The 17,099-nt window shown below is 39.7% G+C and overlaps 1 protein-coding gene across 3 annotated transcripts in view; it reads right to left on the minus strand.

Annotated features, from left to right (window-relative positions):
* rbl2 (retinoblastoma-like 2 (p130)) overlaps nt 1–17,099 on the minus strand; it is a 133,945-nt gene that overhangs the window by 108,860 nt on the left and 7,986 nt on the right. The window contains exons 2-4 of one of the 3 annotated variants that reach the window (XM_063066876.1): nt 15,519–15,649; nt 13,325–13,528; nt 11,734–11,798 (exon numbers count right to left, since the gene is read on the minus strand). In XM_063066876.1, coding sequence (XP_062922946.1) covers nt 11,734–11,798; nt 13,325–13,528; nt 15,519–15,649 — 400 coding nt within the window. Of the gene's footprint in view, nt 1–11,470; nt 11,651–11,733; nt 11,802–13,324; nt 13,529–15,518; nt 15,650–17,099 lie in introns of those variants that run through there. The other 2 variants (XM_063066875.1, XM_063066877.1) reach the window with 2 other exon arrangements.

The following is a 17,099-nucleotide window of genomic DNA, read 5'->3' on the forward strand; positions in this document are numbered from 1 at the left end:
ATATTACAAACAATATCAGAATCAGAATCACTGTTTAAACTAAGCAACTTTTAAAAACTGCAATTAAGATTTACTTTGGACTTCAATAGCAGTTGTTTATTCAGCAAAGCAGGGAAGTGGAACAACTAGCTGCGTTATAGAGTGCACAGAGCAACATGATTCTCCATTTGTTTGTTCCATAGCAAAGATGTGAATGGTGGCTTCCATTCCAAACATTACATAAATGCATACAAAAGGAAATGACAAACTTCTCCATCAAGCCAAGCTCATGATAACATATGTAATTTACATGTACCAATTATTACATATTTTTCTGCCTCCACACCCAGAACCCTGCAATCTCCTGGGAAAGACAAATCAAATTGATTGAATGCTGAATTTTGTTGAGGCCAAATTGAAACCTCACATATTGCGAGTTAGAAATTGTCCTCAAACTCCACTTAATAAGAAAGGTTTAGAACCACCTTCACTGAATACATTTTCTATTTCCTTTGAGCACTCAAACATCAGAATTAGGTATAGTATCACCGGAATATGTTGTGAAATTTGTTAACTTTGCAGCAGCAGTACAATGCAATACATGACAAATATAGAAGAAAACTGAATTACAGTAACTATATATGTATATTAAATAGTTAAATACTGTAAGTAGTGAGGTAGTGTTCATGGGTTCAATATCCATTTAGAGATCAGATGGCGGGGGGGAAGAAGATGTTCCTGAATCACTGAGTGTGTTTCAGGCTTCTGTACCTCCTTCCTGATTGCAATAATGAGAACAAGGCATGGCCTGGGCTGTGGAGCTCCTTAATGAGACACCATTCCTTGAAGATGTATTGGATACTATGGAGCCTAGTACCCATGATGGAGCTGACTAATTTTACAACTTTCTGCAACTTACTTTGACCTTGTGCAGTTGCCCCTCACATACCAGACAGTGATGCAGCCAGTCGAATGCTCTCCACAGTAATCTGTAGAAGTCTGAGTGTTTTAGATGACAAACCAAATCTTCTCAAACTCCTAATGAAATATAGTTACTGTCTTGCTTTCTTTATAGCTGCACCAATACGTTGTGACCAGGTTAGGTCCTCAGAGATATTGATACTCAGGAACTTGAAATTGTCACTCTCTCCATTTCTTATCCCTCTATGAGGATTGGTTTGTGTTCCCTCGTCTTACCCTTTCTGAAGTCCACAAATCAGCTCATTGGTCTTGCTAATGTTGAATGCAAGGTTGTTGCTATGATATCACGCAACTAACTGGTGTATCTCGTCCTGTACACACTCTTGTCACCATCTGAGATTCCACCAACAATGGTTATATCATCAGCAAATTTACAGATCATGTTTGAGCAATGCCTAGCCACACAATAATGGGTGTTGACAGAGTAGAGCAGTGGATCAAGCATAGATCCCTGTGGTTCGCCAGTGTTGACTGTCAACAAAGTGAAGATGTTATTCCCAATCCGCACACTTGTGGTTAGGAAGTCAAGGATCCAACTGCAGAGACCCAGGTTCTGTAGTTTTTCAATCAGGACTATAGGAATGATGGTGTTAAATGCAGAGCCATAGTCAATAAACAGCATCCTGACATAGGTACTTGTATTGTCTAGGTGATCCAAGGCTGCATGGAGAACCATTGAGACCGCATCAGCTGTAGACCTATTGTTGCAATAGGCAAATTGCAGTGGGTCCAGGTCCTTACTCTAGTCATAACCAACCCTTAAAGCGTTTCATTACCACAGATGTGAGTGCTACTGGACAATAGTCATTAAGGCAGCTCATGCTTCTCTTCTTGGGCGCTGGTATAATTGTTACATTTTTGAAGCAGGTGGGAACTTCCGACCGTAGCAATGAGGCATTGAAAATGTCTTTGAATCTGTGAATGGTCCTGAAACTGCTTTAAACTGGACAGCTGAAGAAAAGTTTTGGTTAGATGATTTCACCTATCGTCTGAGCTACCGCAGCGGAATGTAAAGAAATTTGGCCTGAAGGAGGAAGTTGGGCAAAGAGGCAAGTTCCTTCAGCGTATTTAAAGACAGGCAGAAAGGTAATATGGCATAGAGGTTAGGAAAGAAAAGTGAAGGACAAGGATAATAAGATCAAATGACCCATTTAATAAGGAGCAGCAGAGAGCAAACAATCAACTAAGAACTGATAGAATGAAGGATATGGACAGGAATGCAAGGTTGGGGAGAATTACTCAGTAGGATGAAGTAGATCATGGATCACACAGAGATCTCCATCAGGAAACAATTTAGAAATCTAATGGTATTGTAAATTTACAGAAGGGACCAAATTACCTCACCCTTTCATGGAACTATATTACTTCAGGTTAAAATTGTAAAAGAGTACACAAATGTAATCAGTTCCTATTTTAACTTTATACTTACTTTATAAATTTCTGTTCACACCTAAACCACCTATCAAAATAATGACACTTTCATTATGCTGTCTCACCTGTTATAATGAGATTTTCGTCTTCATTTAATATGATTTTGTCATCATTGACAAGACTGGAATTGATTGGCCAAACCTCATGGCTCTTGAGAGGGAGCTAGCAAGACATCTGCGAGAAGAGCTGCAGTATTTTTGATAAAGGTAATCCTACAGCATTGTTGGTTAGAGAACGCCAAAGTGTGAGAAATAATAATAATAATATATAATAAAAGACCAAGAAATTCAAGATGGCCTAATTCTGCTCCTATTTCTTATGGCCTTATGATAAATATAGAAAATGCCAAGAAAAACCACAAACAATCCAATACAGGACCCTGCAGCATTTTAACTCAATCTGATTACTTACACAGGCACAATCACGTGGCAAGTATCATTCACCAAAATCTTGCTTTAAAATACAAACTCACAAAAGAAATCATACCTTACTATAAATACAAGCCTGATGCACTTTTAGAGTCAGAATCACACAAATCAGATTACAACGGATCTGTTATTACAGATAAGACAATCTATAATGACTGTCCAGATATAATAATACAGGATAAACAAACAAGAACAACTTACTTAATAGATGTAAGGGGGTTTCGACTTTTATGTTACATGCGGAGGCTAATTAAAATGGCGTCTTTGTTATGTTAATCTGGGGAACGTAGCTTTGTTGTGTTAAACGTTGAGAAAGTTTGTGCTAGCAGCTTGTTTTTGCTTTAGAGTGTGATAAGTAAGTGCCAATTGGGATAGTTGTTATGGTTTTGGTGTATTTGAAGATACTGTATGCACGGGGTTTTGGGGAGAAGGCGGGAGAGCGAGACAGAGGATGGACGATGTGCTGTGATGTCCGCTAATGGGGTCAGACCCCGAGGAGGGCGTTCGGCGAGGACACGGAGACGGACTCCTGTGGAGCGTCTGGTCGACCACCGTTGTTGGTCCCAGGCGGCCGGTCGAGGTGGTCCGAGGGGTCGCAGGGTGAAGAAGAAGGTCCTTGAGCTCCAACGGTTTTTGTGCAAGAAGAGATTGAACTTTGATAAGTGTGGTGCCTTTTATTTTCCTTTTATATTTTATTCTCTTTTAATTATATAGTTCCAGTCATATCTATAAACTGTAAATCATTTAATTGTATCTGGTGTATTGTCTGTTATTTGGGCGGGGTGGGGTACATCACACAGCATCCACACAAACTAGTTACCTAGATTGGCAGGGCCGAGGCTGTTTCCCTAGACAACAGCGAGCCGAGCGACCCTGAGGGTGGCCGGGGGGGCTACATAGATATAGCCATTACTTATATACATTACTTATAGAAATCAGTGGTGAAAAACACCTGAAATATGCTGAATTAAAAAGAGGAAATTGAAAGCCTTTGGAACATGAACAGGGTATATTTTGTCCTGATCGTAAAGGCACTACACAATAGCATTAAACAATTAGGGCTACACAGCAATATCTATGCCAGGGGCCCCCAACCTTTTTTGCACCGCGGACCAATTTGATATTGACAATATTCTTGCGGACCAGCCGACGGGGTGGGGGTGGGGGGTGGTGTGGTGTTAATCACAACCGGAATATAGGTGAAACTACAAGTCACTTATAAGTGGCTAATAATACACTCAATTTCATTTCTAAAAGGGTTTATGTAACGAATTTAATATTAAACACACAGTGCACACTTTCCTCCCATGAATATAGTGATAAGTCAATTAAAAGTCACTTATAAGTCAATAGCATCATAACATTTTAAGTAATGTTTGGATATTAAACACACAGCGCATATTTTCCTCGTATGAACATATAAAATCACTGCAACACACCAATATTGATGAACTGTTCGAGCTTGCAAATGACGGTGGGCTGGAAAGTATGTTTGACATAACATCTCTGCTGGCATTCTGGATCAAAGTCAAGGCTGAATATCCTGACTTTCCTGCAACAAGATAATCCCATTGAGGGGTGACGGGAGACAGTGATACTCGAAGGGGGTTCCTTATGTCCAGTGTATTCCACAGTTTAGTTTTCATTGCATTCATTGCAGAAAAGCTCGCTTTGCAGAGATATAATGTTGGAAATGGAAGCAACGTTTTCAGTGCTTTCGTGGCTGTCTCAGGATATTCAGCCTTGACTTTGATCCAGAATGCCGGCAGAGATGTTATGTCAAACGTACTTTTCAGCCCACCGTCATTTGCAAGCTCGAGGAGTTGATCTTCTTCCTGCGCTGACATGGATGATTCACCGGGGACATTCACAAATAGGTCACGGACCCATTCCTTTGCATGTCTTGGGTCATTTGCGGTTGGGAAGTAATGTTCAAATTCTGCCGACAGCGAAGTTAGGCGATCACGCATCAGCTGTGAGAAAGACGTCGCAGCTTCAGTCTCTCCCAAAATCCCAGTTAATGTTGGGAACAAGTCAAATATGCCCCTGTCCACTCGCCGTCCCCACAGTTCCAGTTTGGCCTTGAAAGCAGACACTTTATCCGCCAATTTGAAGACAGTTGTCATTCTCCCCTGAAGTGACAAACTGAGTTCATTGAGCAGGTTGAAGATGTCACACAGATAGCCACTAAGTACGACACTCTCAGAGCAGCAGCGCTTGTGGAGGTGGTGGTTCTCAGCACTTGCTTCTGTCCTGCTTGCTCACGTCTTTTCCTCTCAAAAAACTCAATGGGTTTGTCTGTAAGTGCAGGGTGCTTGGACTCAAGGTGCTGAAGCAGTTTTGAGGGCTTCATTACCTCATTAGACAGCTTGTCTCCACATATCACACACAGGGGGCTTGGCGCGTGCTAGCTGGCTAGTTGATGGCAAAAGTCTCAATGGCAATTATGCCAGTAGATATAGAGAGAAAGTTCTTGGACTCCCTCTTTTGGAGACAGACATAGCCTGCCACTATGAGATTAACACAAAGAATTAATATAGAAAAGGGTTTAAAATTTTAATGTTGGAGAATGGGTGAGGAAGCTGAATCGGATCTAATCTAACCATCACCCTCATTTAGTGGCAAAATACTTACTTCAGAATATACAAATATCAGCGAAATTATAGTTATGCAAACAAATATTCCCCCCCCCACCTCCAAAGGTAATATTTTTGTCAAATGAAGAGTGTTTCCATAGTCTGGAAATTATAATTGTGCCAATTCAACCATAGCATTTTTTATTACAAATGCAGGAGAATTTTGAGGCAACCTTTGATTTTATTCATAATTCGTCAATCTATTCTATGGGGTCGACAAGGATCCATCTAATTTCCATCTTCCACACTGTGGATGAGGTACAGTATGTTCAGGATACAAGAGATTCTGCAGTGGCATAACAAAAAGGAAACACACTTGGTGCTTATAACAAAAGTATTGGCATTAGTTAGGTTATGAGAGAGAAAGAGAGGGAGAGCACAATTACCTACGATGATTAACAACTGAATCTACCACTGCGACAAATACCCTCAGTAGACCCAAAAATTGATTATCAAGATGGAACTAAATGCAAATCTTTCCTTGACACCAATAACTCTGTCTAAAATGAATGAACAGCAGTAACACTTTACTGATGAAGAACAAGGAACATTAATGATGTTTTACATTTTAGTGATTATCTGAAGACCACTAAAGTTAATCTGATGGCATGAAGCTGAGAAGAGATGTACTGTGATGGAGAGACACACAAAAACCAAAACTCTAGCAACAACTGTAATACCCTCCCTGGCTGCAAAGACTGCCTGAAGCAATATATCTATCAGACTGGGTGGTACCCTTGCTAATTCCATTTTATTAGTTATTTTTCCTTTTTACTTGAAACTTACACAAGCTGTGCAGCAAAGCCTGGGTTTGGGTCAGAAAGGGTCAGCCATTTGTAAATAACGTTTTTTTAAAATAGTGTTATTTAAATTCATTGCTTGGTGGCACGGTGTTTCAGTATCAAAAATAGGAGGAAATGAGCACTGACAAGCCAGGATAGAACCAGTGATGCTGGGAACCTGCCATGCCCTGAGCAGCCAGGTAAGAGAAGTGACCCATAGGACAGTGCTCCCTCCCCATGGGCAATATCTGCACCAAAGATTCCCAAACATCTGGAGGCTAAGACAGGCAATAGCTGTTCCTTTTCAAGTTTGTTTGCCCAACCATGGTGACAAAAGGCTACTCCATGAATCTAAGAAATTACAAGTACTACGGCTGTTTAACCATGTCCCAATTAGATTAGATCTTCATTGTGTCTATCATGACCAGTCCACAAAGAGGGCAGATGAATTACTGAGGCTAGCATTTCATTGTCTTTTTTCTCGTTACTTGTCCTCAGAATGACCCTCTGTGACTGGTAATTCATTTAATCTGTAATATCATTTCCTATTTCTGTGCACAAAGGTATCAATGACTGGTATCAAATTGAAAAGTATAATTTATCCTGTAACAATTAATGATTGCGTTAACATCTGATTGAAACAATGTTTTTTCAAAGGGGTAACATTAATACAGAGGAATCAGAAATGAAACGGGGAAAAATAACTAGAGTGTTAAATAAAATATTTTTCAGGTCTGCCACAAAGAGCATGAAACATTTTTAGCTCTTTGAAGTTCTTCTAAAGTGGCTCTGTTGTTGCTGGTAATAAGAGGTGTGAATAAGGTCTTCACACTGTCTGCATATTTATGAAATCACTACAATCAGTGCGATATCAAAATAAATCCTAATGCAGGTTTTTATATATGCTTATACAAAAGTGAATGTGCTTATATTACTTCAGCATGAGGCAGAAATCTATGAAACATTAATTGTACTTCTATCCAGGAATCATTAGGTTAAATATCAGTGGCTTAGAGTACCCAAACATTTCATAAATTGGCTGAGCAAGTAGATCATTTGATCATCAAAGCAACTGGCACAGTTCAGTGGAATAATATCCTAACGTCATAGTGTATTAACAAAAGTAGAAACATGTGATCAGGAAATGAATACTATCCGAGTACTAAATTGAGTTACAAGAGTTTATCTGTAGAAATCTACCTGAAGCCAACAAAAGAAACTTCAATTATTGTGAAATGAAGTTTAATCTCCATATCCTGTTCTGACAGTTTTTATATATTTAAATAATACACCACCACTTGATGTAAAAATCAAATCATTTTGTCATATAGTTTAGAGAATTGTAGAGCATAGAAATAGGCCTCACAACACACTGGAGGAACTCAGCAGGTTGGGCAGCATCTGTGGAAAAGATCGGTCGACGTTTCAGGCTGGAACCCTTCATCAGGACTGTAGAGGGAAGGGGCAGACGCCCTATAAAGAAGGTGGGGGGAGGGTGGGAAGGAGAAGGCTGGTAGGTTCCAGGTGAAAAACCAGTAAGGGGAAAGATAAAGGGGTGGGGGAGGGGAGGCAGGGAGGTGATAGGCAGGAAAGGTGAAGAAAGAATAGGGGAAAACACAGTGGGTAGTAGAAGGAGATGGAACCATGAGGGAGGTGATAGGCATCTGGGGGAGGGGGCAGAGTGACATAGGGATAGGAAAAGGGAGGGGGAGGGAATTAACGGAAGTTAGAGAATTCTATGTTCATACCAAGGGGCTGGAGACTACCTAGACGGTATATGAGGTGTTGCTCCTCCAACCTGAGTTCAGCCTCATCATGGCAGTAGAGGAGGCCATGTATGGACATATCTGAATGGGCGTAGGAAGCAGGGTTGAAGTGGGTGGCTACTGGGAGATCCTGTCTGTTTTGGCGGACAGAGCAGAGGTGCCCGACGAAGCAGTCCCCCAATCTGCGTGTTGTGGCCCGACCTGCTGAGTTCCTCCAGTGTGTTGTGGCCCGACCTGCTGAGTTCCTCCAGCGTGTTGTGAGTGTTGCTTTGACCCCAGCATCTGCAGATTATTTTGTGTATAGAAATAGGCCTTTTGGCTCACCACATTCATGTCAACCTTTTTGTTCATCTGCATTAATTCTATTTGCCCATATTAGGCCTGTATTTTCTATGCCTTGCCTATTCAACTGCCATTCTAAATGGCTCCTAAATGTAGTAATTGTATCTAGACCCACCACTTCCTCTGGCAGCAAGTTCTACATATCAACTACCCTTTGAGAGGGAAATGGATCAACCATGATGAAATGACGGAGCAGACTCAATTGGCCAAATGGCCTAATTCTGCTCCTACATCTTATGGTTTTGTTCCAGAATCTAGTAATTCTTGAAAGATCATTAATGCCGCCACCATCACTTCAGCTACCTCTTTCAGAGCCCTGGAGTATAGTCCATCTGGCCCAAGTGGCTTACATACCTTCAGACTTTTCAGCTTCCCAAACACCTTCTCCTTAATAATAGCAATTGCACTCACATCCGACCTGACACTCCAACTTCCGGCATAATGCTAGTGTTTTCCACAGGGAAGACCAATACAAAATACTTATTCAGCTCATCCGCCATTTTTTTGTCCCCATTCCTACTTCTCCAACATCATTTTCCAGAAGTCCAGCATCTTCTCTTGCTTCTCTTTTACTCATTGTAATCTAAAAAACTTTTGGTATCCTTTTTTACATTTTCGGCTAGTTTACCTTCACATTTCATCCTTTCCCACTGTATGGCATTTTTAGTTGCCTTCTGTTAGTTTTTAAAAGTTTCCCAATCCTCTAACTACCAATCAATTCTTATTCTATTATATGCCCTCTCTTTTGCTTTTATGTTGGGCTTGACTTCTCTTGTAAGCTACGGTTACACCATCCTGCCTTTAGAATACTACTTCTTCTTTAGGATGTATCTATCCTGCGCCTTCTGAGTTGCTCCCAAAAACTCCAGCCACTGCTGCTCTGCCGTCATCTCTGCTAGCATCTCCTCCCAATCGACACTGACCAGCTCCTGTGTCATGCCTCTGTAAATCCCTTTACTCCACTGTAATACTGATACATCTGACTTTAGCTTCTCCCTCTGAAACTGCAAGGTCTATTCTATCATATTATGATCACTACTTCCTCAGGGTCCCTTTATCTTAAGCTCCCTAATCAAACTCAGTTCATTACACAACCCCCAATCCAGAATAGCTGATCCCCTAGTGGGCTCAACCACAAGCTGCTCTAAAAATCCATCTTGTAGAAATTCTACAAATTCTTTCTCTTGAGATCCAGCATCTGATTTTCCCCAATCAAAAAACATATTGAAATCCCCATGACTATCATTACATTGCTCTTTTGACATAGTTTTTCTATCTCCCGTTGTAATTTGTAGCCCATATTCTGGCTACTGTTCGGGGGGCGGGGGGGGGGGTGCTGTCTTAAATCTCATCAGGGTCTTTTACCCTCGCAGTTTCTTAACTCTTCCCACAAGATTTCTACATCTTCCAATTCTATGGCACCTCTTTCTAAGGACGTTCTAAGGATTTGATTTTGTTTTTATTTTAACCAACATAGCCACGCCACTCCCTCGATAACTTGCCTACCTTTTCAATACAATGTGCATCCTTAGATGTTAAGCTCCCAACTATAAACTTTCAGCCATGACTCAGTGAAGCCCACAACAGCATAGCTGTTGATCTCTTAACTTCACTACATAATCATCTACTTTATTCCATATACTGCATACATTCAAATATAACACCTTCACCCTTTTTAGTTTTGTTCATGCTTTACTCTGCAACTCATCTCACTGAGTACAATTTTGCCCCACCATCTGCCTGTCCTTCCTGACAGTCTTACAATCAGACAGCCTCTGAGTGGAAACCAACATCCCTATCCTCAGCCCTATCACCCCATTTCCAATCACCCGCCAATTTAGTTTAAACCCTCCCAACAGCTCTAGCTAACCTGCCCACAAGGTTATTGGTCCCCCTCTAGTTCAGTTGTAACCTCTCCCTTTTGTAGAGGTCAGAACTTACCCAGGGAGATCCAAATGAAAACCTGTCCCCTGCACCAGTTTCTCAGTCATGCATTCATCTGCCAAACCATCCTATTCTTGCCCTCAATGGCACATGGCACAGACAGCAATCCAGAGATTGCTACCCTGCAGGTCCTGCTTTTCAGCTTTCTACAGGACTGAAATGTTGGCAGCTGCAAGGTATTATCATAAATCAAGAGTATTATTACTGAAACTAACATTGCACTGCTTTACCAAGGGAAATCCAACCATGCTGCCCCGGGAACCTGCGAAAAACTATGACATTGATGGAACATTGAAAACAGCATTAAGATGACATATGACATTTTTATAGCACCATTAAAATGTAGCCAAACAACTTCTAACCCAAGGAATACAGACAATGTATCTGGCAACAACAATGCATCTTTAAAGGAAGCCACAGATACCAATGGAGACCAGGAGCAATAACGTAGACAAGAACAATATAATAAAATCTAGAAGCACTATTGTTAATCCACGCAGCTACATCTAATCATTTAAGGTTATGTACACAATGTACACATAATTTTATGTTGTAACTGAAGAATAAATGCAAGAAGAACTGATCTGGATGACTTTACAATTATTCAAAGTAGTTATCAGAATTTCAGTATGTTCCACCTGCCAAAAATGGAGAAATGCCAAAAGTTTAGAGATGCAGCGGATCAAGGATCACATCGCAGCTTTGAACTTCAATAGAGATCCAGATGCAATTCTTGAATGTGTCAGTTATCTATTAATGGAGAATGTGATTATTTAAAATGACTATTTAAAATCTGCAGCCTTTAGATGACCATTTTAGCAATTGTATTGGACATTTAGATAATGAAATGAAAACACTTCAGACTGCTTACGTAAAAAGCATGAAATATTAAGCAATAAAGATAACAACCATTTAATTAGTGCCGGCAGCATAAACAAGAACATGTATGATCCAGTTTCACAGGTTAAAGATCTCATTTAACTGATAGCTATCATCAAAATATTTATACAATAATAAAAAACAAATTCTACTAATAAACTATGGACAGCTTACAAAATAAAACCGTTCCATTTGAGGCAAAAAATTGTAATGAACTCAGATTATAGAGTGTGCTGCTACACACTGAATCACAAGGACAATAAATGATCAAATTTACTAACACTCTAATTGCCTTAACTTACACAATCCACTCCCTTCACCTTCTTACTCTGACCTCTCCTCTGCCTTTCCAGTTCTGATGAAGGGTCTCCGTCCGAAACATCGGCTGTTTACTCTTTTCCATGGATGCTGCCTGACCTGCTGAGTTCCTCCAGCATTTTGTGTGTTACTTTAACTTACATAATGACTTGTTCAGTTAAATGCATCTCTACTGTTGTTTAAAAGTTTAACACTGTGACTCAAAAAAAAATCCTTTCCAGTTGCTCATAACATTTTATCCACTTACCTTTGGCCAGAACAAACAGCACCCAGCAAAAGTTAAACACTTCAGAGACTGTACAAGGTTGCCGCCTGCTGAGGAAGAACATTTAAGGTTACCAATTCCTGCACAATACTACAAAATGACTCACTGATTGCAGAGAATGAACAATGTCATTTGATGAAATGCAGCAAACTATGTTTTTGGCTGAAGCTTCTTTCAATAATTAGGTAATTACTGAGAAATGATTTTATGGCTTTTCCCTCAAAATTGATGTGAAGCTGACAGAAGAGCAAGAAATCCTTTGCAGTTAATACAAATGTAACAAAATAACAATGGATTATTTATTTTATGATTAACGATTTGCAATTCAATTAAAGAGTTCACATCATAGTATTTTTTAAAAATTAAGTATACCAAAAAAAAAGCATCTAAGAACTGGAGCTAACTGATGATTACTGCATCGTTAACCTATTTGATAACAGCGACTATTACAAATCTCTAGAAAAAGCATTTTTACAATCATTCAGTAAAAAGTCCGATGCTTCATACTTCACGATGAGTGTCACGTAAAGGGCAAATCCAGAAAGCAGAGGAATTTGCCACATCAGAAATTAAGAAGAAAAACAACTAGGTTTTTCTTTGATTTGTGGCCACTTGATCATTCTGCACCAGAGTTGTGCACTCACGGACATATCACGGACTGATGCTGTCACTGTGTGATGGTGTTTTGGCAGTCTTTATCACCGTTTTAAATCCATTTCCCTCTTGTAGATGTTTTTGGACCAGTGATTTCACAGTGTTTGTTTTATTGCATTTCTGTAAAATTACTTTGTCAAAATTTGCTTAGTACCAAATTGGAAATTTGAAAACACAATCAACCAGTACTGAGAGGAGGAAATTCTCACTTTGAACTGAGGTCAATGTCACAGATCCTAACTGATTAAATCAATGCTTACACCTACTGTCCTGTGGCTCTTTGACAAGCTGAATATTTACAGGACTACTGAAAGATTTAAAGCATTTTGTCCCCAATGTAACCAAGACAGAGGAAACAGTAAAACGGTATCAGTAAAATAAGTACCATTAAGTCAACAGGTATCTATTTAAAAACTTGGTCACACAGATAGTTATTGATAGAGGGAGTGAATTACATTTGCACATGGGAATTAGCAGACTGTACGCGGGTAGGTAAAGAGCTGTTGATATGCTGTAGGACAGTGAGCCAGGATCTACAGGGAAGGAAATCTGATTTGAGCTTCAGAATATTGCTTTAATAATATTAGGCCTGCTCACTGAATGCATTAAAGGTTTCATACATTTTTGAAACCACTCAAACATTGTGATAATTCCAAATATTACAGCCAGATATTGTTATGAGTTCTACCTAAAGTCAGCTGATGATTCAACAGTTCCCTTATTGAATACTGCAACATGTTAACCATCAATCAACACGAATCACTTAATGTACTATCTACCCACAGAAAATCTGTGTTGCTAACACAATTGTCACAAAAGCGAGTTGTGCTTCAGCTAGGCCTATATGTGCAAGTAGTTTGTCAAACTGCAAGCTTTAAATTGTACAAAACATCAATATTTTTGGTATCTTTGGCCTCACCTTTGTTTTCGACCTCTATGCTGACGTGGTGGTGGTTCTTCTTGGAGGTCCTTAAAAATGTTACAGAAGATCGGCTTGCACTTCTTAAAGATGACAGCAGAAACAATAAAGTTCCTCTCCAGCTTTTCAGTACGTTCCCTGAGTTCTTGTGACAGGTTTGCCATGTCTGCCCATTTTTGCATTTTATTGAAGAATTCTATTAAACTGAAGCAACCCCCCCCCAACAAAAAAATTAGCAATTTCTGTATATAATGCAATGACATCAATGATTGCAATAACTCTGGGAGACTTTCAGAGTAAGATTCTTTTGTAGTGGGACTGTTTTCAGGCATGGGCCAACAGAAGCTTCAATTCTTTTATTAACCAAGTGCTAAACTGTTTTCTAGACTGAGCTGCATTTTAAAGAGTGTAGAGAGGCAGCTATTAATTTAGTCATACTGCACAGAAATGGGCCCTTTGGTCAATCATAGATTACACATCTGCAAAAAGCTTTAATTGTGACGTCATTGATTTCAGGTACTTTGGCTTTAAAGCTAGGTACAGTGCCTTGAAAAAGTAATCAGCCCCCACGACTGTTTTCACGTTTTACTGTCTCACTTTCTAATTTTAAAATAAATTGAAGTAGGATTTTTTGAGCTAATCTACAAAACATTGTGCAACATGTCAAATCAAAAGAAAAATTCCAAAACCTGTCAGCAATTTACCAAAAATTATAAACTAAAATTGTGAGGCTGAAAAATAATATTCATCTCCTTTGTAATTACTATGCAAACTTTCCTCAGGTGTAGACTGTATGTTACCTTACCAATTCACCCAATTTGTTGATGTAGAAAATTGGAGGATCACCTGTTTTCAATGAATTCATAAGAATATTTATCCCCTCTCTCTGAAGGTCCAACAGTACAGTGGAATTTCAACAAACCAAACCAAAATGAAGACTAAAGAGCATTCAAGGCAAGTCCGGGAAATGGTAATAGAGAAGCACAAATCTGGTGAAGGCAAGGGCACTGAACATCCCTCAGAGCCCAGCGCAGTCCATTGTGAAAAAAAATGAAACCACAACCACGCTGCCAAGGTCAGGCCGCCCTTCTAAACTTAGTCACAAGAGAAGAATGGCACTTGTAAGAGAGGCTACTGTGACGCCAATAGTCACGCAGAGTCAGCTGCAGAAGACAGACTGCAACTGGAGATGAAGTTCACAGCTCCACAATCGCTAAGGCGTTGTATAAAAAGGGTATTTATTAAATAAAGGCAAGGAAGAAACCTGACTAAAAAGAAACACATGTCTTTTCCTGTCAAGACTTTGTAAAGTGTCATTTGGAAGATACTTCAAAGACGTGGAAGAAGGTGTTCTTCTAAAGTGGAACATTTTGGGCCTCAACACTAAGTGCTATGTGTGGTGTAAATCTGATACTACACATCAAGCAGGTAAAAGTATCCCTACTGTAAAGGATGGTGGAGGTACTATCATGCTATGGGGATGCTTTTCAGCAACAGGTACTGGAAATCTGGTCAGGACTGATGGAAACATGAATGCTGCTAAATACAGAGAGAAGCTGGGTAAAAACCTGCTAGTTTCTGCCAGGAAAGAAGTTTGTCTTTCAGCAGGACAATGCCAGAGCAATCATGGAGTGGCTTCAAACTAAGAAAATTGATGTCCTTGAGTGGCCCAGTTTGAGTCCTGACCTTAACCCAATCAAACATCTTTGTCAATACCTCAAGATTGCTGTCCACCGCCACTCCCCAGCTAATCTGGCACAGCTTGAGCAAATCTTGCTCCATCATGTTGTGCAAAACTATAGAGACTTGTCCAAAAAAAGTACTGGCTGTAACAGCTGCAAGAGGTGGTTCAATTAAGTACTGAGCAAAGGGGGATGAATATTTTTGAACCGCTGATGTTTCAGTTTTTGAATTGTTATTTCTTCATGCTTTAAAATTTTCCTTGTTATTGGGCCTCTACTGTGGAAAAAAAAGGAGCATGTAATTCATAAATACAAATTCTCAGTTGAATTGATCAAAATCCCTGTACATAATACTCATTTATGTGAATAAAGAGTTGAGGGCTGAATACTTTTACAAGGCACTATACATAACACATTGAGAAAGTCAACATCAGTCTCAAAAGTATAGACTTAATCAGGACTAATCTTAACCTAATGGAGTTTGAAACAAATGTGTTGTACATAATTCCTACCTGAGCTCTGAACAGTGCAGGATCTTTCTTAAGGAGACACAATTCCCTTCCACAATTCCTCTTCCCACTGATGGAATAGCTTTTCTACATGCTACATATAAGGCACAGGCCAACCAGTGAAGGTCTTCTCCCTGAAATCAAACAACCTCCAGAGTAATTATTATTAACAAAGAAATGGAATTCCATTACGTGGCTTGTGTATCTTATCAAGACGTCTATCTGGTTTGATTACTTGAAAGGAGTTTCCCATTCCCAGACATCCCACCTCTCCCGGAAGTTCCAGGAGTCTCCCGCATATTAATAGCAGCTCCCTAACGCCCGCAAATTATATACAATATCCCGGAAATGAACAGGAAAGGGAGAGGGAGAGCGGGGAGCGGGAGCAAGCATCCTGATTGGTCTCTCTTTGTGATAAGTAGACCTATCAGTTTTCTCTGTGGGCGGGCTTTACAGTCGACCTCTGTCTCTCCATCAGTTCAGTTTAGTGTCCTGCACCGTCATGGCAGAGTGTTTCAAAAAAGGAAAATATAAAATGCACTTCACCCCAGACTACCCTAAAATTTTTGACCCTGCCTAATAGGGGTCAAAAATAATGACAATGTTGCTCACTGCACTGTTTGCAACAGTGACTTTTCTATTGCCCATCGTGGGTTAGGACTGTAAAGGGCATGTTGAGGTGAGTTTAACATGTGTCATTCGTTCATTAGCATTGCTGACGTTATTTAAACTAGCTGGCTGACTGCTAAGGAGCCACTCTATTGATGTCCTACGTAATGAGGCCAAACTCCCTGTAGACAAGCTTAAAGTTATAAGAGAATTAAAAACAACTCCATGATAATATGTAAGTACATATTTTAATGTCACATTTTCTGCATATACCCAGTTTACAGATTACAGATTGGTTTACAGATTAGACAAAATCACTAAACAGAGTATTACATAAGACAATATAATAAGGATACACCTTATGCTTTTATTTCTTTAAGGGACCACAATATATTAGGGAGGCTAATCGCAGGGAAGGCTGCTCAAGTATTTCACAGTTCCTTTCAGCAGAGCCACATCACTGTACAAGGAAAGCTTGCAAAAGAAATAGAAAAGCTATTTGCATTAGCATTGAGATTGCCAACAAAATACATATATATATGTGTGTGTGTGTGTGTGTGTGTAAATAGTTTCAATATGTGTCAAATAAATTGTGTTCTTTCATAATCAAATGTCCCATATACATGCACCCTTGGAGGTTGATGGGGGGGAGGGGTGCTACCTCCATGAAATGAGTTTTTGAAGGGTGGGATGCCCGCATTCCTTCTTTATTTTATTGAATTTATTTTTAAGCTACTATTCAGCAATCTGCAAAAAAGAAAGCTCTACTGGTTCAAATATGTAGGAGCCTGGTCAGTTTGAAGTGAGCTGAATGTAAAGAAGAGCTGGATTGTTATCCCCTGTAACTGAGGTGTTGAAGAAAAATCAGAAAGGTCTAATGAAAAGGCAGCTACATGGAGATCAAGCTGTGTCTGCAAGCAAAGCAGTAAGGTGTCAGCTAAACAGTTCAGGGAGTATATTTTGTTATCCAGCTAA

This window comes from Mobula hypostoma, chromosome 14 (genome assembly GCF_963921235.1).
Source record: "Mobula hypostoma chromosome 14, sMobHyp1.1, whole genome shotgun sequence".
Taxonomy (NCBI): Eukaryota; Metazoa; Chordata; class Chondrichthyes; order Myliobatiformes; family Myliobatidae; genus Mobula; species Mobula hypostoma.